Source organism: Oncorhynchus clarkii, chromosome 21 (genome assembly GCF_045791955.1).
Source record: "Oncorhynchus clarkii lewisi isolate Uvic-CL-2024 chromosome 21, UVic_Ocla_1.0, whole genome shotgun sequence".
In the NCBI taxonomy this organism is placed as follows: domain Eukaryota; kingdom Metazoa; phylum Chordata; class Actinopteri; order Salmoniformes; family Salmonidae; genus Oncorhynchus; species Oncorhynchus clarkii.
Genome location: NC_092167.1, coordinates 36608007 through 36631226, shown reverse-complemented (window position 1 = coordinate 36631226; position 23220 = coordinate 36608007). Strand labels below are relative to the sequence as shown.

At 42.0% G+C, this 23220-nt stretch overlaps 1 protein-coding gene across 1 annotated transcript in view; it reads right to left on the bottom strand.

The window, feature by feature from the left end:
• Positions 1-23220, bottom strand: part of LOC139378980 (multiple PDZ domain protein-like) — a 72277-nt gene that overhangs the window by 38170 nt on the left and 10887 nt on the right. Inside the window, exons 5-23 of the mRNA XM_071121643.1 lie at positions 21574-21713; positions 20929-21142; positions 19803-19931; positions 19594-19677; positions 19314-19418; positions 18628-18730; positions 18424-18512; positions 15885-16101; positions 13557-13637; positions 12111-12190; positions 11652-11798; positions 9753-9923; positions 8776-8952; positions 6638-6847; positions 5486-5614; positions 4834-4995; positions 2295-2645; positions 1692-1800; positions 1104-1302 (exon numbers count right to left, since the gene is read on the bottom strand). Of these exons, the coding sequence (XP_070977744.1) occupies positions 1104-1302; positions 1692-1800; positions 2295-2645; positions 4834-4995; positions 5486-5614; positions 6638-6847; positions 8776-8952; positions 9753-9923; positions 11652-11798; positions 12111-12190; positions 13557-13637; positions 15885-16101; positions 18424-18512; positions 18628-18730; positions 19314-19418; positions 19594-19677; positions 19803-19931; positions 20929-21142; positions 21574-21713 (2897 nt within the window). The remainder of the gene's footprint in view (positions 1-1103; positions 1303-1691; positions 1801-2294; positions 2646-4833; positions 4996-5485; positions 5615-6637; positions 6848-8775; positions 8953-9752; positions 9924-11651; positions 11799-12110; positions 12191-13556; positions 13638-15884; positions 16102-18423; positions 18513-18627; positions 18731-19313; positions 19419-19593; positions 19678-19802; positions 19932-20928; positions 21143-21573; positions 21714-23220) is intronic.

Sequence of the window (23220 nt, the reverse complement as noted above, 5' to 3'; positions counted from 1 at the left end):
GAAACTGCTTGAATCAGGCCTTCATGGTGGAATTGCTGCAAAGAAACCACTACTAAAGGTCACCAATAATAAGAAGAGACTGCTTGAGCCAAGAAATACGAGCAATAGACATTAAACCAGAGGAAATCTGTCCTTTCGTCTGATGAGTCCAAATTTGAGATTTTTTGATTCCAACCGCTGTGTCTTTGTGAGAGGCAGTGTAGGTGAATGGATGATCTCTGCATGTAAGGTTCCCACCATGAAGCATGGAGGAGGAGGTGTGATGGTGCTTTGCTAGCGACACTGTCAGTGATTAATTTTGAATTCAAGGCAAACTTAACCAGCATGGCTACCACAGCATTCTGCAGTGATACGCCATCCCATCTGGTTTGCACTTAGTGGTACTATCATTTGTTTTCAACAGGACAATGACCCAAAATACACCACCAGGCTGTGTAAGTGCTATTTGACCAAAGACAGTGATGGAGTGCTGCATCAGATGACCTTGCCTCCACAATCACCGGACCTCAACCCAATTGAGTTGGACTGCAGAGTGAAGGAAAAGCAGTCAAACAAGTGCTCAGCATTTGTGGGAACTCCTTCAAGACTGTTGGAAAAGCATTTCTCATGAAGCTGGTTGAGAGAATGCCAAGAGTGTGCAGAGCTGTCATCAAGGCAAAGGGTGGCTACTTTAAAGAATCTAAAATATACAATATATTTTGATTGGTTTAACACTTTTTTGGTTACTATATGATTCCATATGTGTTATTTCATAGTTTTGATGTCTTCACTATTATTACAATGTAGAAAATAGTAAAAATAAAGATCCCTTGAATGAGTAGGTGTGTCCAAACTTTTGACTGGAACTATATGTTTGTAGAGAGGAGAAAGTTTGGGGTTTTGGTCTCCACAATATTATCCTCTGACTTTACATTGTAACAGAAAAGGAGTGTGTATCAATGTGTAGGGAATCTAGTGAGAATATATTTGTGGTGAAATCTGCACTCTTTGTGTTGGAAGTAGGTGGATATTTTAATGAAGGCCTATAGTGAAACCATATAAAACAGGCTTCCATGGACAAGGTATAAAAACACTGAACATGTTGCCCTAGCCCAGGTCCTTACCCCAAGTCTGGCCCGATGAGGGAGTGTCTCCGGAGCATGGCGCGGGCCTGTGTGTTAGTCAGGTTGGCCATGGACTCGCCGTTGATGACTAGGATTAGGTCCCCTACTCCCAGACGGCCGTCTCGGCTGATGGAACCTCCATGGATGATGCTGCGGATGTACATGCCCAAGCCATCCTTGATTGTGCTCACTGTCATTCCTGTAAGGATGACAGTGACAAAATGCATAACATTCCCAAATACCTGGAACCTACAGTATAGGAAAAACGCTTACCCACAATTATGTGTCAAATGTGTTCAAGCCTGATTCATAGCTGAGGCCCCTATGCTCCACTTGGAGCTAAACGCAATAAGCCAAGTAAGTTACTTTTTTTTTTTTTTTTTACAAATACTCCAAATGAACTGAAATACAACACAACACATAAGTAATATCCGACAACCCTGACAGATATAAAGCACATAAAAGCATAATCAGATATTTTGCTAATTTAAATACAATTATGGAGGAAAGACTGATAAAGTGAAGGCTGTTCTCTATACAACAATTACTCATCAATATACAACATATTGCCAAAGAAATAATACAAACCAAGACTGGAGTTGCCCTTGACAACAGTGATTGTCCTTTCAAAATTACTCCCAGTGATTATAACCTCATCCCCTTCCTCTTTGGACTGCTTTACAGATGGCTCATCCCCCTTGAGAATAACGATTCAATAAAAAGTTTTCATGAAACAAATTCGAAAATATTTATATTTAAGTACAGCATTTAAAAATGAATAATAGTGACAGAATGAAATTGAGGTCATCTAAACTACCAGGGAGGATAGGTGGAAACGATTAGTGAGGGCCAGGGAATCAAACATACAAAGTAAGGAAGGGATTCATCTTTAAATATTTTCTGTGATGCCATTACCTTAGGAAAGTAAGTAGGAATGTGATTCTAGTAAAAAGTAGAATGTTTCAAACTGGTTAGGTTATCATTATTCTCGAAAATCCAATCAATTTCACATTGGCCTGTGATCAGTCCAGTGCATTTTTGACATGGGTTGAATGTAACTTGTTGCATTTCAATTTCCTGAGCATTGCCGAGGACCGATTTACTCATGCTTGTTTGATTACGAGGCACACTCAATGACATTCGATGGCAAAACGAAAGATGGCACGGCTCTTCAGATCAAGGCTTGTTTACCTTCATTAAGCCTTCCATCTCCCCTATGTCCTCAACGGCCATGGTGGACTCCACCTGAAAATGGAGAGACTGCACCGGCTCCCCCAAATCATTCAAACCAGGCTCAGGGTCAGTGTACGGACTGTATGAGTTTGACAGATCCGATGGCTCCATTTGGGTTAAGTGATGCGCCAGGTACTGATCGGAGCTAGTTAGTGCGTTGTCGTCAACCGTTAGGGCGTGACCTCCAATACTCCTGGGCAGGGGGAAAACGATGGGCTTCTCCTCTGGGGAGAAGGGTTCAGTGTCGTCCGCAAGGCCGAACAACGTCACCAAGGGATGCTCAGTCAACAAGTCCAGACGAGCACTCCGCTATGTAGAAGAAGAAAAAAATGACGAGTCGAAATGGAGGTTACACCTCGTTAGTTTCTACCTCGATCGCCGTTCTGCACTCCTCCTAATGAGCCATTGAAAAGCCATCAGCAGCTGACGGGGAATAGCGATAATTACCGTACAGATGATCGTGCGCGATGCACCAAATAGCTCTGTATTATCTCCCTAGATATAATTCATGAGACCCGAACTGTATGGAAATTAATCTCTTCAGGGATTCCTTAACTTCTTTGGGATAGGGGGCAGCATTTTCACTTTTGGATGAATAGCGTGCCCAGAGTAAACTGCCTCTTACTCAGTCCCAGATGCTAATATATGCATATTATTATTAGTATTGGATAGAAAACACTGAAGTTTCGAAAACTGTTTGAATGATGTCTGTGAGTATAACAGAACTCATATGGCAGGCAAAAACCTGAGAAAGAATCCAAACAGGAAGTGGGAAATCTGAGGTTTGTAGTTTTTGAATTTAGCCCCTATCGAATACACAGTGGGATATGGGTAATTTTGCACTTCCTAAGGCTTCCACTAGATGTCAACCGTCTTTAGAATGTTGTTTCAGGCTTCTACTGTGAAGGGGGGCCGGATGAGAGCTGTTTGACTAAGGGGTCTGGCAGCAGCCTCGTTCTCAGTCATGCGCAATTCACATGAGAGGTAGCTCTAGTTCCATTGCTTTTCTACAGACAATGAAGTTCTCCAGTTGGAACATTATTGAACATTTATGATAAAAACATCCTAAAGATTGATTATATTCCTAGTTTGACAAGTTTCTACGACCTGTAATATAACTTTTTGAACTTTTCGTCCGACGTTCGGCTGGATCTGAATGCGCGTTTGGATTTGTTTACCAAACGCCCTAACAAAAGAAGCTATTTGGACATAATTGATGGACTTTATGGAACAAATCAAACATTTATGTCAAACTGGGATTCCTGGGAGTGCATTCTGATGAAGATCATCAAAGATAAATTAATATTTATAATGCTATTTCTGACTAATGTTGAATGCTTTTTCCGTAAAGATTTTTTAAAATCTGACACAGTGGTTGCATTAAGGAGAAGTTTATATATATTTCCATGTATAACACGTGTATTTTAATGATTAATGAGTATTTCTGTAAATTCACGTGGCTCTCTGCAAAATCACTGCATGTTTTGGAACTACTGAACATAACACGCCAATGTAAAATTTGATTTTTGGATATAACTATAAACGTTACCAAACAAAACATACATGTATTGTGTAACATGAAGTTCTATGAGTGTCATCTGATGAAAATCATCAAAGGTTAGTGATTAATTCTATCTATATTTGTGCTTTTTGTGACTCCTCTCTTTGGCTGTAAAATGGCTAGGTTTTTCTGTGACTTGGTGGTAACCTAACATAATCGTTTGTGGAGCTTTCTCTGTAAAGGATTTTTGAAATCAGACACTGTGGCTGGATTAACCAGAAAATGGTGCCTAATACTTGTATGTTTGAGAAATTTGATTTATGAGATTTCTGTTGATTTGTATTTGGCGCCCTGCAATTTCATTGGCTGTTGATGCTAGCGCAACCCCGTTCCCAGGCAGGTTAAGCATCCGAGACGGCACAATAAAACTGGGAAAAATAAATCCTTAGGAGAGGAAACTGTGGAATAACTGCAACAAGCAGAAACGCTGAGAGCAGGACTGAAGCACGCAGTGGGCCATATTATTCTAATAGGGTGGTAATAGCTTGATAAGATGAAGTACAGTATCTATAGATAAATACTAATAAAAAAAATGATCAACCATTCATACATAAGGACTCTGGAGGTAGGACTCTGGGGAGTGACAATGATCTACAAGCTTATGCAAAATGTGAGACAAAAACAAGCTAAATGCATACAAAGAAGCGGCTAAAAACTACATAAACATTTTATCACTTCAATATAGCTGACAGTTTGAAGTAGTCAAACAATTATAGCACAGCACTTCTGTCAACCTCGTATGATAAAATAAGCAACTTATTTTGATTACGCAAGGAGTTTTCTTAGTGAAAAGGGCAGCAGCTTGCTTCAGTGAAATTCAAACAAATGACAGGGAACAGATACTGTTTTTGCATTGTAACAAGCTTTCTTAAAATTGCTGACTGTAATGGCTTTAAAATTGACTCAGCTAACCACAGTGCACGTTTGTTGGCCTACTTTGGGTGTGGAGGACTGCAAGGTAGTCTGGTAGTCCATATCGGCGCTGCATGTGCTGCCGTGCAGGGCGATCATGGATGCCTGTAAGGTGTCATCCTCATTGCCAGAGAAGCGATGCTCCAATGCCCTCTCATCGGTCAGGTCTCCCTCATTGGAGTCAATCTGCACCAAAGAATGTGAATGTAGTGAATTAGATGGTGAATATATCTCTCTATGCCATGGATGAGATATCCATTCAAGGATAGCTTTGTTAGTGCCATGAGAGCTATTTCAAAAGGATATTCTAACTCCGATATTGGACATTGTTGCTCTTTCCCATTGTGTCTCAGAGAGTTTAGTCAAGTGATACTCCATAAATTGTTTGTCTTCTTTTTTTGTGGCTAAATTTTGATTAAATACTATTGAGTTTTGCATTAAATTAAATGCACTTGATACAATATTTTAAAGGATGCATTTTAAAGTTACAATGGTTATTTTGTGTCTTTAATTTTGATTGGTCGTTTTTTTCTTGTCCCTCAATTTCATTGGTTAATTTACATTTACATTTCAGACTCTTATCCAGAGCGACTGAGCGCAATTTTTCTTGGTACTTTTTCGTCTTTGTACTTTTTTGTGCATACATATTTTGTACTTGTCCACAATGGCGACTAACCAATGCAGGCTCTGCCCGGAAAAGGTGGTCCTCCGCTGGCTCCTCATCGCTTTCTTTAACCAGCAGTGTTGAAGATAAAAAAAAACTGATTCCAGAGGATGACGACGGAATGTCCTCTTCATTGTATGGCTGTGGAGACAAGGCAGGAAATGGGAAAAATCCCCAGAAAATAATACTGAGGAAATTCCAATCATTGTCTACAGGTTTCACATTTCTAGTCAAATATGATTGTAGTTGGGTTGTTAAAAAATATAAATGAGGTTGTTAGTAGCGAAAAGCATGTGTTTTAACGGTTTGATTTGGTCTCCATGGTTTTGTCTAAAGTTAGGAATCATGGGCTGAATCTCAGACTACATCACAAGGTAATATTTAGGTAAAAAGTTATACATGGTTATTCGATTTCCAAAGGTGTTGCTACAGCTTTGCTTTAAAGGACCTTTCGATCTTGATTTTGTCTAATACGATGCCCGGGGAGAGAGAGCACGAGAGAGAGCGAGAGAGAGATAGATAAAGAAAAGAGGGAGAAATTGGAGAAGGTATTGAAGGCTCAAACTCAATTTGGAGAAGCAATACAACAACCCCCCCTACATTCCAGGAAAGCTTGATAACTCCACAGAGGATTCCCAAAGACAATAACCTTGACATCCCAGAACCAGAACTTACTGTATGTTCTCATCATAATGGCAAGCCCAAGAGAGAGAAATGTAACTTTAAAGCTGAAAGGATGCGGCCAATTTTCACAGAAAACAAGACTAGAAATCCCTCAGGTGGTGAATGTGTTTGTGAACAACCCCTTTCGTTAACAGCTTCCTCAAGGCTTTTATATAGAAGGAGTCCAAAAAATATGACACAAAGGGCAGGGATGTTTGTGCTGCCTTATGCTGTTGTCAGGGAGATTGGAGTTGAGTCAGCATGCAGCCTAACTCTACTGCCTCATCAGCATGAATAATACAAGCCATCTGTAAGATGAGCCCTCATTATTGGGTGGCCACACACCAGAGAAAACGCACACACAAACGCTCACATACATATAACACACACACACACGGGCACACAGAACACATTGCACCCCCACCCCCTCCCTGCACACACACACAAATACACACACACCAGCCTCTCTTTAGGACAAAAATCACAATAGGGTTCCCTTACAGGCAGTGGCTTGGCCACCCCAATGTGAACCATGCCGATGTTGGCCCCCTTCAGTGCCTGGACGGCTTCCTCCAGACTGGCGTTGTCCAGATTGGTGCTGTTGACGAACATGAGCCGATCGCCTGGTAAAAGCCTGCCATCCCGTTCGGCAACTCCTTCTGGCACCAGAGAGCGAATCACAATCACTGTCTTGGCCGGATCCATTGGGTCCTATTACAAGATCTGTGTCAGTGAAGTCAATGGACGCACTCTACAGATAATCTTATACAATAAGGACTAAAATCTATTATGTACTTTCAGTTGGAGGATTTGTTTATTCTGAATGTTCTGTATATCAGGTGTTCGAAACTAAGAGTAAGCAATTTAGTTTAGAAAATGCAGCGCATTACAGTGTAATGAGTCAATTATGGTATTTGTTGAACTTCATTTCCCAGAGGGCAAAGGTCCTAAAGCTCACATGACCACTTCCTCCCAAAGTAAGAAGACAGAAACGACCTACAACAACAACTAATTGAAGTGAATGATAAGTAAATAAGTAAATTCTGTCATTTGGGAAAATCACACTTGACTAGCAAGCGGGGTTGGGTAGATTACTTTCTAAATGTAATCCATTATCCATTACCTGTCCAAAATTGTAATCAGTAACGTAACTTTGGTATTACCCAAACTCAGTAATGTAATCGTATTACTTTCAGTTACTTTTAGATTACTTTCCCCTTTAAGAGCCATTAGAAGAAGACACAAATGTATATTTCCAATTGAATGACATCTATTGCAGGTTAAATCAATGTTAGAGTTGACATAGCTTGCCATAAACGGACGTTACATTTTACTTCATGGGATGGTTATGTGGGCCTCTTCTAACTCATCCTTTTTTACTACAGATAACAACACGATTAGGCTATATCTTTACATTAAAAACCAAAGTCGGTCAGATTTCCAGCAATTACAATTCATCATTTATTACCCCTTGATCTTCAAAAATAGGACTTGTAAATATGGGATTATAGATGAGCCAAATTGTTATTAGCCTACTCGGATGTTTATGATTTTGTTGTCATAGAGGACTGATTGGGCTCATTGTTTCGAGAAATACTGCGCTCATAGACTGGTATGCTTTGGGCACTACTGAAGAGTGAAACATGTGTGCCATAGGTTCCATTTGCTATAGGCCTATTGTTAAAATAGTTTGTTGGAAACACTTTGAATTCTCTATCATTTGCAGCAGTTAAAGTATACTAAAAGGGGCACAAGTTTGAGGATGTGTCCGTTAGGCCTATGGACATAGGTTTTTGAATCAGCGCAAATTAGATTGAGAAATAAAAGCCCCACAGTATGGAGCACAATACCATGGAGGAGTTGGGGAAAAAAGGTTTATTCCAAAGGATTGGATCGGCACTATGCAGCTGTTGCAAGAGTCGTTTTTCACTGGCTGTACACTGGTCGCAAAAACAATGCTTGATAGGCAGCTTAACTTCTTCAATTCAACCATTATTGAGTTAAAATATTAATTTCGCCTACATTTGTGAACAGCCACCCACAACAACCACAATCCATAAGGCAAAAATAGCTTAATGAGAGCAGCAGTGTGATTCACATCAATGCGCTATGTAGATATCAATAATATCCGTTTCGCCCGTAGGCTACATCACTGCTGTCGTCTTTACCTCCAAGTGTTTATTAAAGTTTGATAATCTTTGGATACCAACAGCAGTCGCACCATCGGAAGACATACCTTGGACTGAAGCCTACAAAAACCTATTCCTGTTATTTTCCCTCAAACCATAAAGCGCATTTGGTGTGTCACCATAGTGGTCTCTGACTTGTGGTCAGACTTGCTCAGGCTGAACAAACAAACTTTTTGCAATGCTGATTTGGATTTTATTGAGAAAACAGAAAGGTGTCAAAGAATTTCTACGCAAACATCCTTTTTTAATTTAAAAGTAATCATCAATTTTTTTCAAAAGTATCTGTAATCTGATTACAATATTGTTGCTGTTAACGTAATGGATTACAGTTTGTTTTTTGTGTAATCGTTTACATTTAACCGATTACATGTAATCTGTTACTCCCCAATCCTGCTAGCAAGTATAATTCCTATGACAATCATTCCCAGAATTCCCATTCAGAATTCCCACCTGGTAGTCCAAGATGCTGAATCCCAGTCCACTCTCTCCCTTCTCCAGCTCGATGTCCTGTATTTCCGTCTCCCACATGGCCAAAGGAGCTCCCAGAGTCTCCTCCGTCACATTTTCCCTTGTTGCCGCCCCCTCGGAACCTCCGGGAACCAGGAAACTGCTGAGGTCTCCCTGTATCTACAGAGATATATCCCCGATATCATCCCTGCGCACGCATTCCTGACTCACTCCGAGCCCATAGGCCCCTAGTTCTCCGCTAGTTTGATTTTGTACGTTTTTTGGGCAGCACATCAAAGGGAATCTTTGGATGCTAGGCAGCAGAAGTGCTGTATGTTGTGTTTTTTACCTGAAATGATGCAGCTCAAGAGCTGAGGAGATACCCCAGGTTTCCTTTGAAGGTTAGCTTTGTGTAGCTCCCTGGCTACTATCTCTTGTATCCCATGCATTGTCAAATTATCTGAGGTATTACTTTAGATGGATTGGTGTTAATAAACGGTCAGAGTCCTTCCTAATCCTAAATCTTAATCCTTTATTGTTAGCAGTCTGGAGCCCCGGCAGAGCATTGGACAGACTGTGCTAAAATAATGAGGGTGGATGAGTCAAGTAGGACTTAATGATGTTCATTCCCAATTATATTAGCCATTCAGTATCAAGGGGTGTGGGAAACACTGTTTACTGTGAGCTACTGTATGTCCAGCAGCCACCATTTTATGAAGGGCTTTCTGGCTTTCATTCAGTTTTTAATCACTTCCTGAACAATTAATTTGCTGAAATGACTGAATTATATGGTTGAAAACAGAGTTGTCCCCAACCATGCATGTTAGATTGCATTATGTGGAGCAATATTATGCAATGCAATGACTATAATAGTAACTCAAAAATTGCAAGTTTAAAAAATATGTACCAATGGTGATGTCAATAGCATATACTATAAATGGATATTGTACACGTTTTGTGTATCAGTGTAGGGAAATTACCTTAATTTTAGGTTCAGTGGAAAATTCATCCAACCCTGTTTGGCCAGAATCCCTGTCACTCTGAAGGAGAGGGGCGGGCCTACAACAGGCCATGTAGACACAGACAGGAAGCTCCTTCAGAATCCTCACCACTTCCTTGTGGGTCTCACCAATCAGGGATATTCCATTGACCTGGATGGAGAGGGGTGGACGCACACATCCAATGGTCAACACTCATATTGAGTCAGGCTGGGATTCATACCTTGACAACAAAGTCAAGTCAAGGTATTGGAGTGGCCTTCACAAAGCCCTGACCTCAATACTGTCTTGACTGTCCTGATCAGGCCACAGACAAATTCAAGTCGAACCACCTAGCCTCCATCTCCCATCGAATCGTGGTATCTACAGTGTTTCATTCCAACGCTGTGAGCTCTGAGCTACAGAGCTGTCTGTCCTCAGAAGACCCCTTCCAGAGCGAGGGTGAGGGAACAGACTCCTAAGCCAAAAGGACACTGACATCGGAAGGACGATCAGAGGAGAAGTGCATCATGGAGCAGCTGAACGGTCCCCTGAACAGTCCACGCAGAGAATCCTCGGAGGTCTACCCCACGTAATTACATCATTATATTCTGACCCATAAGAGCGGCAGTTTGGGGCAAGGCTAGGGTTAGAATAAGCATAGCTGACAAATTCACCCAAATGTATTATTCTCTCGTGTACTTTCTCTTTTTCTCTCTCTTTGAAATCCCCATTTTGGGTAACGCGCCATAGTGTGTCAGCCCGTTATACTAAGTCCTAATCAATAGCCTATAATGTGTTTTGTCTATGTGTATCTTTTATCATCATTTAACTTTTTAGTAAATAAATATTAAACTAAGATTGGTGTGGTACGAACTCAATGGCGAGACCCGGGTCCGTGCAGATTCACGGGCTATAAGACGTTCAGAACGAGATTGTAAGAGGTAATTGGTTAATTAGCGGCTGTTGTAAAATCCATATTCTGATATTCTTTGAGTTAATTTGGGAAATAGAAACTCAATAAAAACTAGTTTTCCCATGGTGTTCCAGGTTAATGAGTTAACAGGTTAATGAGTTAACAGGTTAATGAGTTAACAGGTTAATGAGTTAACAGGTTAATGAGTTAACATGTTAATGAGTTAATAATGGCTTGAATCGGTTAATCACGCAATTAGAAACTTTTAATCATTCGATGAACAACAGTCATCACATTAACTAATACAACGTTACGACAATCCTATAGAGAATTTGTGGGAAGAACTGAAAAAGCGTGTGCGAGCAAGGAGGCCTACAAACCTGACTCAGTCACACCAGCTCTGTCTGGAAGGAATAAGCCAAAATTCACCCAACTTATTAGGGGAAGCTTGTGGAAGGCTACCCGAAACGTTTGACCCAAGTTAAACAATTTAAAGGCAATGCTACCAAATACTAATTGATTGTATGTAAACTTCTGACCCACTGGGAATACGATGAAAGAAATAAAAGCTGAAATAAATAATTATTTCTACTATTATTCTGACATGTCACATTCTTAAAATGAAGTGCTGATCCTAACTGACCTAAGACAGGGAATTTTTACTAGGATTAATTGTCAGGAATTGTGAAAAACTTGAGTTTAAATGTATTTGGCTAAGGTGTAAGTAAACTTCCGACTTCAACTGTATGTCACTCCCGTTGGTTCCTTCCCCAGGCATCATTGTTTCTGTTTCAGTTTCCTGTCTATGCGTTGTTCGTGTTTCTTGTTTAATTAATTTGTTTATTATTAAATGATGCACTCCCTGAACTTGCTTCCTGACTCCCAGCGCACATCGTTACAGCAGTAAGTAAGTTCCAGGCTAACTGTTGTTCACCAGGGGTGTATTCATTTTGCCGATTCAATACGCTATTGGCGGTCTCCCTTACCTCGAGCAGTTCGTCCCCACTGATGAGTTTCCCACAGCGGCCCACTGGCCCCTCGGGCAGGACAGAGCGGATGTAGTGGTGCCCGTTGTTGGCCTCCAGACTGATGCCCAGACCACTGCTCTCACTGAACTTCTCCACCTGGGCAATCTGGCACAACAGGTGGATACAACTCAGTTGGCATGAAAATAAAAACTTTTTTTTCCAGAAAATCCCACTTTCACACATTTTTTTCAATTTTCCTTTCACAGTCATTATTACATTTACATAGTGTGGCATTATGGTTGGTGAGTTTTTTTCTGACCAATGTTTTGACATTTTCCATTTTATTTTGCAAACAGTGCATGTCCATCCATAAAATTCCAAAATAATGTGTATTAAAAAGGAAAAAATAGAACTACAGTATGTATCATTATGTAGAGACAAACTGGGCTTCGGTGAATGTTTCTTCTGTTTACTAACCACTACTTTGTTGCTGGGGCCGAGCGTCTCCTGCCACTTCTTCATCAGCTCCAACTCTTCATCCTCTGTTAACTTTGCTTCTTAAAAACAGCAATATAATATGGACTTAAATAGAATATGAAGCTTAACTTACATTCAGCCAACTGCCGTGTCCCACATGATTACAACGAAATGACTCGAACTGTTATCTTAGCTCCTTAAAACACAGAAAAATAAAACTAACCAAATTAAACGTAACTATGAAACCAACAGACAGTCACACGCCATGACAGTCGTGAAGAGGGCACGACAAAACCTATTCCCACCCAGGAGACTGGAAAAATTTGCCATGAGTCCTCAGATCCTCAAAAGGTTCTACAGCCGCACCATCGAGAGCATCCTGACTGGTTGCATCACTGCCTGGTATGGCAACTGCTCGGCCTCCGACCACAAGGCACTACAGAGGGTAGTGCGAACGGCCCAGTACATCACTGGGGCCAAGCTTCCTGCCATCCAGGACCTCTATACCAGGCGGTGTCAGAGGAAGGCCCTAAAAATTGTTAATGACTCCAGCCACCCTAGTCATAGATTGTTCTTTCTGCTACTGCACGGCAAGCGGTACCGGAGTGCCAAGTCTAGGTCCAAGAGGCTTCTAAACAGCTTCTATCCCCAAGCCATACGACTCCTGAACATCTAATCAAATGGCAACCCAGACTATTTACGTTGCCCCTCCTCTTTTACACCACTGCTACTCTGTTGTTATCATCTATGCATAGTCATTTTAATAACTCTACCTACATGTACATATTACCTCAACGAACCAGTGCCCCCGCACATTGACTCTGTATATAGTCTCGCTATTGTTATTTTACCGCTGCTCTCTAATTACTTGTTACTTTTATTTCTTATTCTTATCTGTATTTTTTAAACTGCATTGTTGGTTAGGGGCTTGTCAGGTTTACACCTGTTGTTTTCGCCGATTACAGTACATTCAGCCACTGCTACGTCCCATCTGATTCCGACTAAATGGCTCACAGCAAGCGGAAGGCTACAGTTAGACAACTCCAAACACACTACTTGAAAGAGTACTTTAAGAATCACTTCAAAGGCATCGTTCATCTGCCCTTTTATGCAATAAAAACAACATACAGACCCTTATGCTCTACATGCACAGTCTATAGTCCATCTGTAGATGCTCAACAAACTATCAGCAGAAGATCAAAAACATGTCAACAACATTCTGTTGAATTACAATAGGAAAAACATCTATAGACATTCATTGATAGTTTGTAGAGCATCTACAGATGGACTATCCGAATAAAAGGCTACTGAAAATCTCTTGAAATAGACAGTAGCCTAAAACCAATCATCGCCACAGTAGCATATTTTAAAACAGATTGCGATCCATTATCTCTACCACTGTACTTAGTAAAGGATCCCAGATAACAGGGGGGTGGATTGACTTACCGTCTCTGGTGTTCTTAGTTAACTGATCCTTCACAGTGGAGTCATCCGATTCCCCACTCAATGTCTGGTACTGTTTCTCACCTGCACCGGAGTACACAATACAAACAAGTTAATACACACATACACACACAACACACTTGTAGAGCTCTTGGTTAAGTCATCTTGCTCCCAGCTCGAAACATGATGGCTATGATGTTTGTTATGGGTTGTGCATTGTGTCTTGTATGGTTAATAAACACATACACACACACACACACTTACAGACACACACCGCATAAACATGTGTAGAAGTCTGCTTTAGTTCCTCCTGGTTCCAGCTTTGAACATGCTGGCTATGTCATTACGGGTTGTGTTATTATTGGCAGTATGCGTGAGTCTGCATAAGCCTGTGTGTGTGTGTGTGTGTGTGTGTGTGTGTGTGTGTGTGTGTGTGTGTGTGTGTGTGTGTGTGTGTGTGTGTGTGCGTGCGTGTGCATGCACGTGTGTGTATGTGTTGTAAGGCATTTTCCTACGCCTACGGTTCTTATGACGCTGGCCCAATTACAGGCTAAATGAGTTCAGGGTTTCCAAAGCAGAGCGGAGGGCGCTGCCTTCTAAATCTGGAGCTGTGGTTGTGGTGAGAGGGTTTAAGTAGAAGTCCCTTTCCCATCCTAACACAGATGGAGGCCATTCAAGTAGGGCATTGTTGTGGTATGTGTACTGTCGTCAAGTGGGCACAGCCCTGCAGCGTCACCAGGGATGTGATCAGAGGGGTTGTATGTATGAAGCTTTTCAGAATATGTGTATTGGTCAAGGATCTGGTCTTCCCTGTCCATGTAACCTTAATCATTGTCATCTAAAAGGCAAAACTGATCCTAAATCAGCACTCTGAGACACTTGATGCATACGGCACCAGGACGACATAGAAATCAGGTATATATGGGGGAATTTTGTCTAGGGGATAGGTCCATTTCAATCATGTATGAATGAAGGATAATGTCAGAGTACGATCTCCTGTGCCCTTGAGCAAGGCACTTAACCCTAATAGCTCCTGTAAGTCACTCTGGATAAGAGCGACTGCTAAATGACTAACGTAAATGTATATGGAATAAAAATGTGTTTTGCTTGACTATAGACTACTGTTATAGGAGGTATTTGTGACTGTTAATCAAAGATGCAGTTGCCATGGTCAGGATCATTAGGGCACGCCACAGAAAACATTTAAAGCACTTTGTGAATGTTTTTTTGTTATTGGACAAATCCAGGTAGTCTAGAGCTGACGTTTAGTCGACTGGTCGATTGTTTGGTCGACCGAGATTTCTTTAATCGAGCAGTCAGTCGCAAAAAAATGTTTTCATGGTGGACCAGACACCTGTCTGATTCACGTCTGTCTGAGTTGACTAACCCATTGCGGAGGCCGTGGGGATGGCACAGTCCATCACTCTAAGACATGTGCTACTGAAATTGTATTTGGTTATATTATGTAAGAACAATGGAGCAACATTAATACAAATAACATTAGTTCATAACAAATGCGCATTCTCCGGCATTGGACAGCAGTCGCTGTCCGCAGTTCTGAAACATCAGTGCGCTGTTGAATTGGCGCCCTTTCCTAGACCATGTTGCTATGTGCATAATAGCAAAGTTAACCAGCATATTGATGTTGAGAACGATAAGAAATAAGACAGATCCTGCTTCTGTTCCCTGTTTGAGTGTTTGGTTAATAGCCTACTGATTCCGTGAGCTCCAAGCCTCACGCAACCACAACATGTCGGAATAAAGTCATTTCCCAAATGCTGCTGTTTTTAACTTTTGCTATGCTGTAATAAAGTCTTTACACTTTTTTGTTTGTTAGAAAAGCCTCAGAAATGGCTGTAATTATGATGCAGCTTCAGCATCACAGACTGTGTGATAAACACTACTGATGTTCTGTGGTGGTTGCTGCAGCAGGGAGGAGAGCTGTATAAAATATATATAAATAACACAGCGCACACAGCGTAGCGAGTCTGAGCCGGGCCCAGCACAATCCAATCAATTTTGGTCGGACTCCACCTAAAGTAATTTGTGTTTCTTCATTATTTCATCAAACAGCGTGCTTAAATCATCAGACAAGCTCAGTGCATATAGCTGATTTTTGATTTCATTAAAACACATAAGGTGTGTCTCTATATGGAAAAATACACATTTACAAATTTTGACCAATCAATTGGTCGAAAGAACAGACAACTCTTGGTCGACCAAGATTTTTTGGGGTCGGGGACAGCCCTAAGGTAGTCTCTCCCTGTTTCAGTCCATTTTCTTCCATTCCGTGCCTAATGAACACAGCCCACGCCCTTTGTCCACTGGTACCTTGAGCGGTGGTGTCCACAACATCTGTTCTCTCCAGTGTGGGGTCTCGGCCCCCTGGGGTTGGTGGAAGTACGATCACACTGGGCACCACAGCGGGTGGGATGTCCTCTGGACGGAAGCCACTTCTGACCAGCTTCAGGTGAACCGTCTGGCCCGTGTGTCTCAGCACCTCCACGGCCTGCTGGTTGGTGTAGCCCTGGATATTCATCCCGTCCACCTGCAGGCGGCGATCATTCATGTAAAGATTATTGATACATCATAGAGTTGGATAGAGGACTCTTCTTTGCAAACATACATCACAAATAGAAAACAAATCATGATTGAAGATTTGCTCATGCTTCAAATCAGGGTGTAACACAGAAAGGGTATTGTATTCATTGTAATTGCTCAATTTAGCGTGATGATTGGAACAGTGTCTCAATACCCATTCAAGAAACAACACTTAAAATAATAGCTCTCCACTGAAGCTAAATTATTCAAATGTGGGGCCTTACTCTCCCCACATTATCTAAATCAGTGGTTCCCAAACTTTTTATAGTCCCGTACCCCTTCAAACATTCAACCTCCAGCTGCATACCCCCTCTAGCACCGGGGTCAGCGCACTCTCAAATGTTGTTTTTTGCCATCATTGTAAGCCTGCAACACACATACTATATGATACATTTATAAAAAATAAGAATGAGTGTGAGTTTTTGTCACAACCCAGCTTGTGAGAAGTGACAAAGCGCTCTTATAGGACCAGGGCACAAATAATAATAAAATTATAATCAATATTTTGGCTCTTTATTTAACCATCTTACATATAAAACCTTAATTGTTCCTCGAAAATTGTGAATAAATCACTGCAGGTAAATGAGAATGGTGTGCTTGAAAGGATGCACATTTAGTTTCATGCTAGTGAGGGCCAATAATCCACTCTCACATAGGTACGTGGTTGCAAAGGGCATCAGTGTTTTATCAGCGCGATTTGCCAAGGTAGGATGAGCACAGCCCAATCCAGAAATCTGGCAGTGGCTTCGGATTAAATTAAATTTTCACACAACCGCTTGTTGCAATTTCGATGAGGCTCTCTTGTTCAGATATCGGTAAGTGGACTGGAGGCAGGGCATGAAAGGGATAACGAATCCAGTTGTTTGTGTCATCCGTTTCGGGAAAGTACCTGAGTAATTGCGCACCCAACTCACTCAGGTGCTTCGCTATATCACATTTGACGTTGTCCGTAAGCTTGAGTTCATTTGCACACAAAAAAATCATACAATAATGGAAAGACCTGTGTGTTGTCCTTGTTAATGCAGACAGAGAGGAGCTCCAAATTCTTAATAATTGCCTCATTTTGTCCTCCACATTGAATATAGTTGCAGAGTGCCTGTAATCCTAGATTCAGATCATTCAGGCAAGAAAAAACATCACCCAGATAGGCCAGTCATGTTTGAAACTCGTCATCATGCAAGTGGTAAGACAAGTGAAAATTATGGTCAGAAAACTTTAAGCTCGTCTCTCAATTTAAAAAAAACGTGTCAATACTTTGTCCCTTGATAACCAGCGCACTTCTGTATGTTGCAAAAGCGTTACATGGTCGCTGCCCATATCATTTCATAATGCAGAAAATACACGAGACTTCAGGGGCCTTGCTTTAACAAAGTTAACCATTTTCACTGTAGTGTCCAAAATGCCTTTCAAGCTGTCAGGCATTCCCTTGGCAGCAAGAGCCTCTCAGTGGATGCTGCAGTGTACCCAAGTGGCATTGGGAGCAACTGCTTGCAGGTGCGTTACCACTCCACTATGTCTCCCTGCCACGGGTTTTGCGCCATCAGTACAGATGTCAACATGAGCAGCAGCTGCATTTGGCTACATAGTGGAATTAGTAGTTAGTTAGTGGAATTCCCGCAAGAGAGTAACGGTTAGTGTGATTGGATGTTCATTATTTGACTAGGTTACCTGTCTTTGACATTGTGTTGTTATTTCGCTGAACACTAGATGGTTTAATTACATTTTTGGCAGTGAAACGAGGCTACTCAGCCGAGAAAAAAAACTCACCCAAATGTATAACTCTGTTGGAAAATATAAATGGACTGTTTGAAAATGTGATTTTATGTGAATCACATTTTTATTTGGCGTACCCCCGACGACATTGCGCATACCCCAGTTTGGGAATACCTGATCTAAATAGATAAAGCTCCAAATGATCCAAAATGAGAGATACCCTTGCACACTTTATTTTATACTTTGGAATGGAATTTAAATGTACATTTCAATTTATTCAAAAAGTTGAGGATTGTGGCCTGGGGTGGTCTAGCATTTAGGGCTGCTGCCTTCAGCACATAGAAACGGTGTTGGCATAGGTTTGAATCCTGCCTACTGCACAACCTCTATCTTTCCCCACAGTCAACTTCTCTCTCTCGATCTGTTCAATAAAGTCAGAACTCTATCTGTTCAATAAAGTCAGAACTCTCTCTATCTGTTCAACAAAGTCAGAAATCTCTCTGTCTGTTCAATAAAGTCAGAAAGGTCCGTAAACATATATAAAATAGACACTTACGGCTATGATCTGGTCCCCAACATGGATGCGGCCATCTTGCTCTACTGCACTGTCTTTAGTTATACTTTTCACGAAAATACCAGAGGGCTCTGAAAATAGACAAATAAAACAAGCAGAATCCTTTATACAGTACAAGAGACATCCTTTAACTGAATCTGCAGTAAATAAAACAAAAGTCTATTAAACAGCACTGTCAAATCCTACCTGAATTTTTGTCCCCCACATAGCCGGCGATAGTGATTCCCAGACCCTGGGCGTTCTTGGTCAGCCCGACGTCGAACGATTCAGCCTCCTCTTCCTCATAGCCCTGTGAAGAAACAGAGGAAGAGTGAGTCAGCTTCTACATTCTACAAAACGGCCTACAGAGAGCACAGTAGAGGGGGCGAGTCGCGGGGGCCAATTGTTACCAATTTACCAACAAGCATTCCTCACCTATGTATTCACACTGTCAGCCAGATGAGTTGTTATTTATTTTATGAATCAAGCAACAAGGTTATGGAGACTGAATATACTGTCTAGTTTGGGAGAGTGAGTCATGGAACTCATTCATATGTTGATAAGGGTAAAGGCTAATACTGCTTGATAATGGACAGCGAATTCCAGTTCTAAGCTTTTCGGAAAATGATGACTTCTGAGGCCGAGTCACAGATGATGTCACGTGTCACAAATTATACTCACTGGATCCCTGAGACGAAGAGAGATGGAGGAAAAAAGAGACAGAACCATGGGCCCTCTATGGTGGACAGCTTTGTCATATGTAACTATACTATTTTTATTCAACTAACCTAATAAAACCACCACCCCAATCCCCCCCACCCCCTACCCACCCACCCAACCAACCAGCGACCCACCCACACCGCTGCTGTACAAAGAACATGTGCGTGTCGTACCTGTTGCTCTGTGACAGTGGGCAACGCCATTGGGACGACGGAGGTCTCCTCTGGCGGGCCTCTAGTGATGACCAGCTTCACTCTGTTACCACACTGCCTCAGGACCTGGAACAATCACAATACAATTGATATCAGCTCTACACATTAAACAGTGTACTTGTCCCTGAGGGCTATACTGGAAAGAACTATAGACAAATTAGGATAAAGGGGATACAATTTAGACGTTTTTGTCTCATTATCAGTAGTCAATTCGATAGAAGACTGAAACCAGTCTTAGTACCTGAGCCACCTGCTCACTGCCCATGCCATAAAGGTCAGTGTCCCCAATCGTGAGGATGTGGTCCCCACTGTGCAGATGCCCATCCTAAGGACAAAGTACAGTAGGAAAGTAATTGGTTATTACTAGTAGGTATGTCTTCCAAAAACCAAGGTTTCTGCTTTCACACCCTTAAATACCAATGTGTGGTGCACCCATAACATTTAAGTCACCTGATCAGCGATGCCTCCAGGCAGGATGGTTTTGACAATGACACCGGTGTTCTTTCCTCCCACAATGCCAAAGCCCAGGCCTGTCCCGTCGTTGACCAGCTCGATGGTCTCCACATGATTCCAGTGGGCCTAAGGAGGGACACAGAGAGTGAGGGTCCGATATGGACCTCAAAACATTAATTCCAGGATGCATACTATATATAGGGTGTAACCCTCAGGGCAAAAGAGATGTTGGCCGCAAGGAGAACAACAAGGACTAATGAATAGGAAATGAAGCAACATCATTCCAGAAACCACCTGCACGGATGTAAAGAAAACTACCCAGAACAGGGTTCAATAAAGATACGCTCTTTAGTCTCTTTGCTCTACTAGGAACTAAAATGAACAAGTTAAAGAGATTCTCCTGCACTATTGTATACTTTTTAGCCAGTAGTTCTGGCTCACGACGTCGTGCTCACGAACCAAAAGTGGTCCCCGAACATTGCGTACTATGTGCAGATATGTGCACCAAGTCATTGCCCTCTCTCTCTCGCTCTGCTGTGTGTGCATCATGTGCCTCTTGCTAGCTGTCACTCAAGTGGCGAGAGGCTGAAGCTCATTGGTTGAACTCAAATTGTTAAGGGGATGGCCCACACGGGGGAAAATGAAGGGGAAATGGCGCAGCAGAGCTTCCAGAAACACAGTCGCTTTCAAAAGAGGGAGTTCGTTTGAGGTAAGACAGTATTTTTCCTCATAGATTATGCATGTATGAACTACACATTGACACATCCAGCCAAAAATGGGAGGTTTAAAAAAAAATGTAGTAGTCGACAAAGCATGTCTAAGTAAGTGCTCAAAGACAGAATTTGAATATTGTGGTGTGTGTGTGTTCCCCAGTGAGCTAACATTATACAACTGTCTGTTTATGAGGGGTGGATTTGTTTCTGTTTGTTCCTCATCACACTAGAGTGGTCATGCATGACACTAGCTTCCCTGGGAATGTGGGACACCATAGTGTGTGTGTGTGTGTGTACAGAATGTGAATGTGTTCATGTTTGTGCATATATACAGAATGTGAGTGTGTTCATGTGTGTGTGTTTATGTGTGTGTATGCTTCCACAGGCCTCTGTGTGTGCATTCTCCTCACCGCACTGGAGTGGGCAGACAGGGTGCTCGCAGCGGAGGGCGTGCGGGACACCACGGGGCTGGCCAGCTGAGGGATGGGTCCTCTGGCCACAGTAAGCTGCACACACTCAGACGCTCTCTGCAGGATGCCTATGGCCTGCTGGTGGGTCACTGTCTGGTCCAGGGGCTGACCGTCTATGGCCAAGATCTGGTCTGTCTCCTTCAGATTCCCATCGCTGTGGGAACAGGATGATGCTCATTGATTTGTTTATTATTTATATTGGTAAACTGCATTGAGATAAAACAGGTATTTTGTGAGGGAAACATGTAATGTACTCTGGTCAAACATAGTTCATGAGGATGTGGCCTCAGTGTAACAAAGTCCATTCTTGAATAGTTGATTGTCAACAGCTGATTTTCTGATGGGCAAGAAAGTCTTAGAACTGTGAATAATCTCACTGTATAAAAAAGACGCAGGTCGAAAAAGACATGGGTCAGTAGTCACCAACTATGGTTTTGGGGAGATACTAACACACTAGATAATCAACTATTGATCTAGTGGCCAAAACTGGGGGAAAAACTGGGCCAAAACGGGGTTTCTGGTTATAATGACATCATTTCAACCAGATCTATGCGCTGGCGATGACCCTTATTAACTTTCCCATACCAGTGGGCCACGCTCCCGGGCTGGATCTCCTGGACGAAGATGCCCAGCTCCCCGCGGTTCTCACTCCTCAGACCAACCACGCTGAAGCCTAGGCCCCCAGACAGCGGCTTCACCAGCTCCATGTGTGTCACGTAGCGCCCCTAGACACAAACACACGGGCGCACACACTCAGCATTAGCACTCCCCTTACCCCCTCTCACAACAGCATCAAAGACATACTCTCTCCTCTGAAGTCTATTTGAAGTCACTCAAGAGTGTGTAGTGTAGCGTGCACTTGTCTTGGAATGTCTTTGAATATTTAGCTAGCTTGACTGTGAGTGTAACCAGCCTTGCTTGTGATTATCAAGAGATATTTCTGTAGATATTTCTACAGAAATAGTGCCAACCGCCAGCATTTGTGCAAAAGTCAATTCAGATTAGAAACAAAAACTTTATTACGAAATATGTGCCTCTTAATAATTGCAGCCTCGAGAAAATATACAGTGCTGTGAAAAAGTATTTTTGATACTGAAACCTAATATTAGATAAAGGGAACCTGAGTGAACAAATAACACCACAATTACATACATATTTCATTTATTTAATGAACAAAGTTATACAACACCCAATGCCCCTGTGTGAAAAATGAATTGACCCTTATACTCAATAACTGGTTGTGCCACCTTTAGCTGCAATGACTGCAACTTAACACTTCCTGTAGTTGTTGATCAGTCTTTCAAGTTGCTGTGGAGGAATTTTGGCCCACTCTTCCATGCAGAACTGCTGTAACTCAGCGACATTTGTGGGTTTTCAAGCATGAACTGATCGTTTCAAGTCCTGCCACAACATCTCAATTGGGATTAGGTCTGGACTAGTCCATTCCAAATTGTTTATTTTCAGCCCTTTTCACGTAGACTTGATTGTGTGTTTTGGATCATTGTCTTGCTGCATGACCCAGCTGCACTTCAACTTTAGCTCACAGACTGGATGGCCTGACATTCTCCTGTAGTAATCTCTGATATAGGTCCTGGACAACTTGTCACCCAAAAAGTTATACTTTTGAATCATATGTCCATAGAACATTCTTCCAAGAGTCTTGATGATCATCCAGGTGCTTCCAGGTGCTTTTTGACAAACTTGAGTGAACTTTTTGGATGACAAGTGTCCCATTACGCCTGGTGAAAACCAAACACTACATTCCACAGTAAGAACCTCATACCAACGATCAAGCAAGGTGGTGGTAGTGTGATGGTTTGGGATGCTTTGCTGCCTCAGGACCTGGATGACTTGCCTTAATAGAAGGAACCATGAATTCTGCTCTGTATCAGAGAATTCTACGGCAGAATGTCAGTCTGTGAGCTGAAGCTGAAGCGCAGCTGGATTATTCAGCAAAACAATGATCCAAAACACACAATAAAGTCTACAGGAAAATGGCTAAAAAGTTTTGGAGCGGTTATGCAAAGGCACACACTTCACGACTTCTAAAATCTTAACATCTTGGACGTGCTCACATTTTCCGGTTTCCTTTTCCCAAATCTTTCATTCCATCCATATTCAGCCCCAGGACGTGGGTGCTCACATTACACGTTTATTCCCTAGTTGATCCTGGTTGTCGTAGGAAAAAAATGCTGACATGCAAACAGCGAGCTGGTTTATAAGTGTGCACAT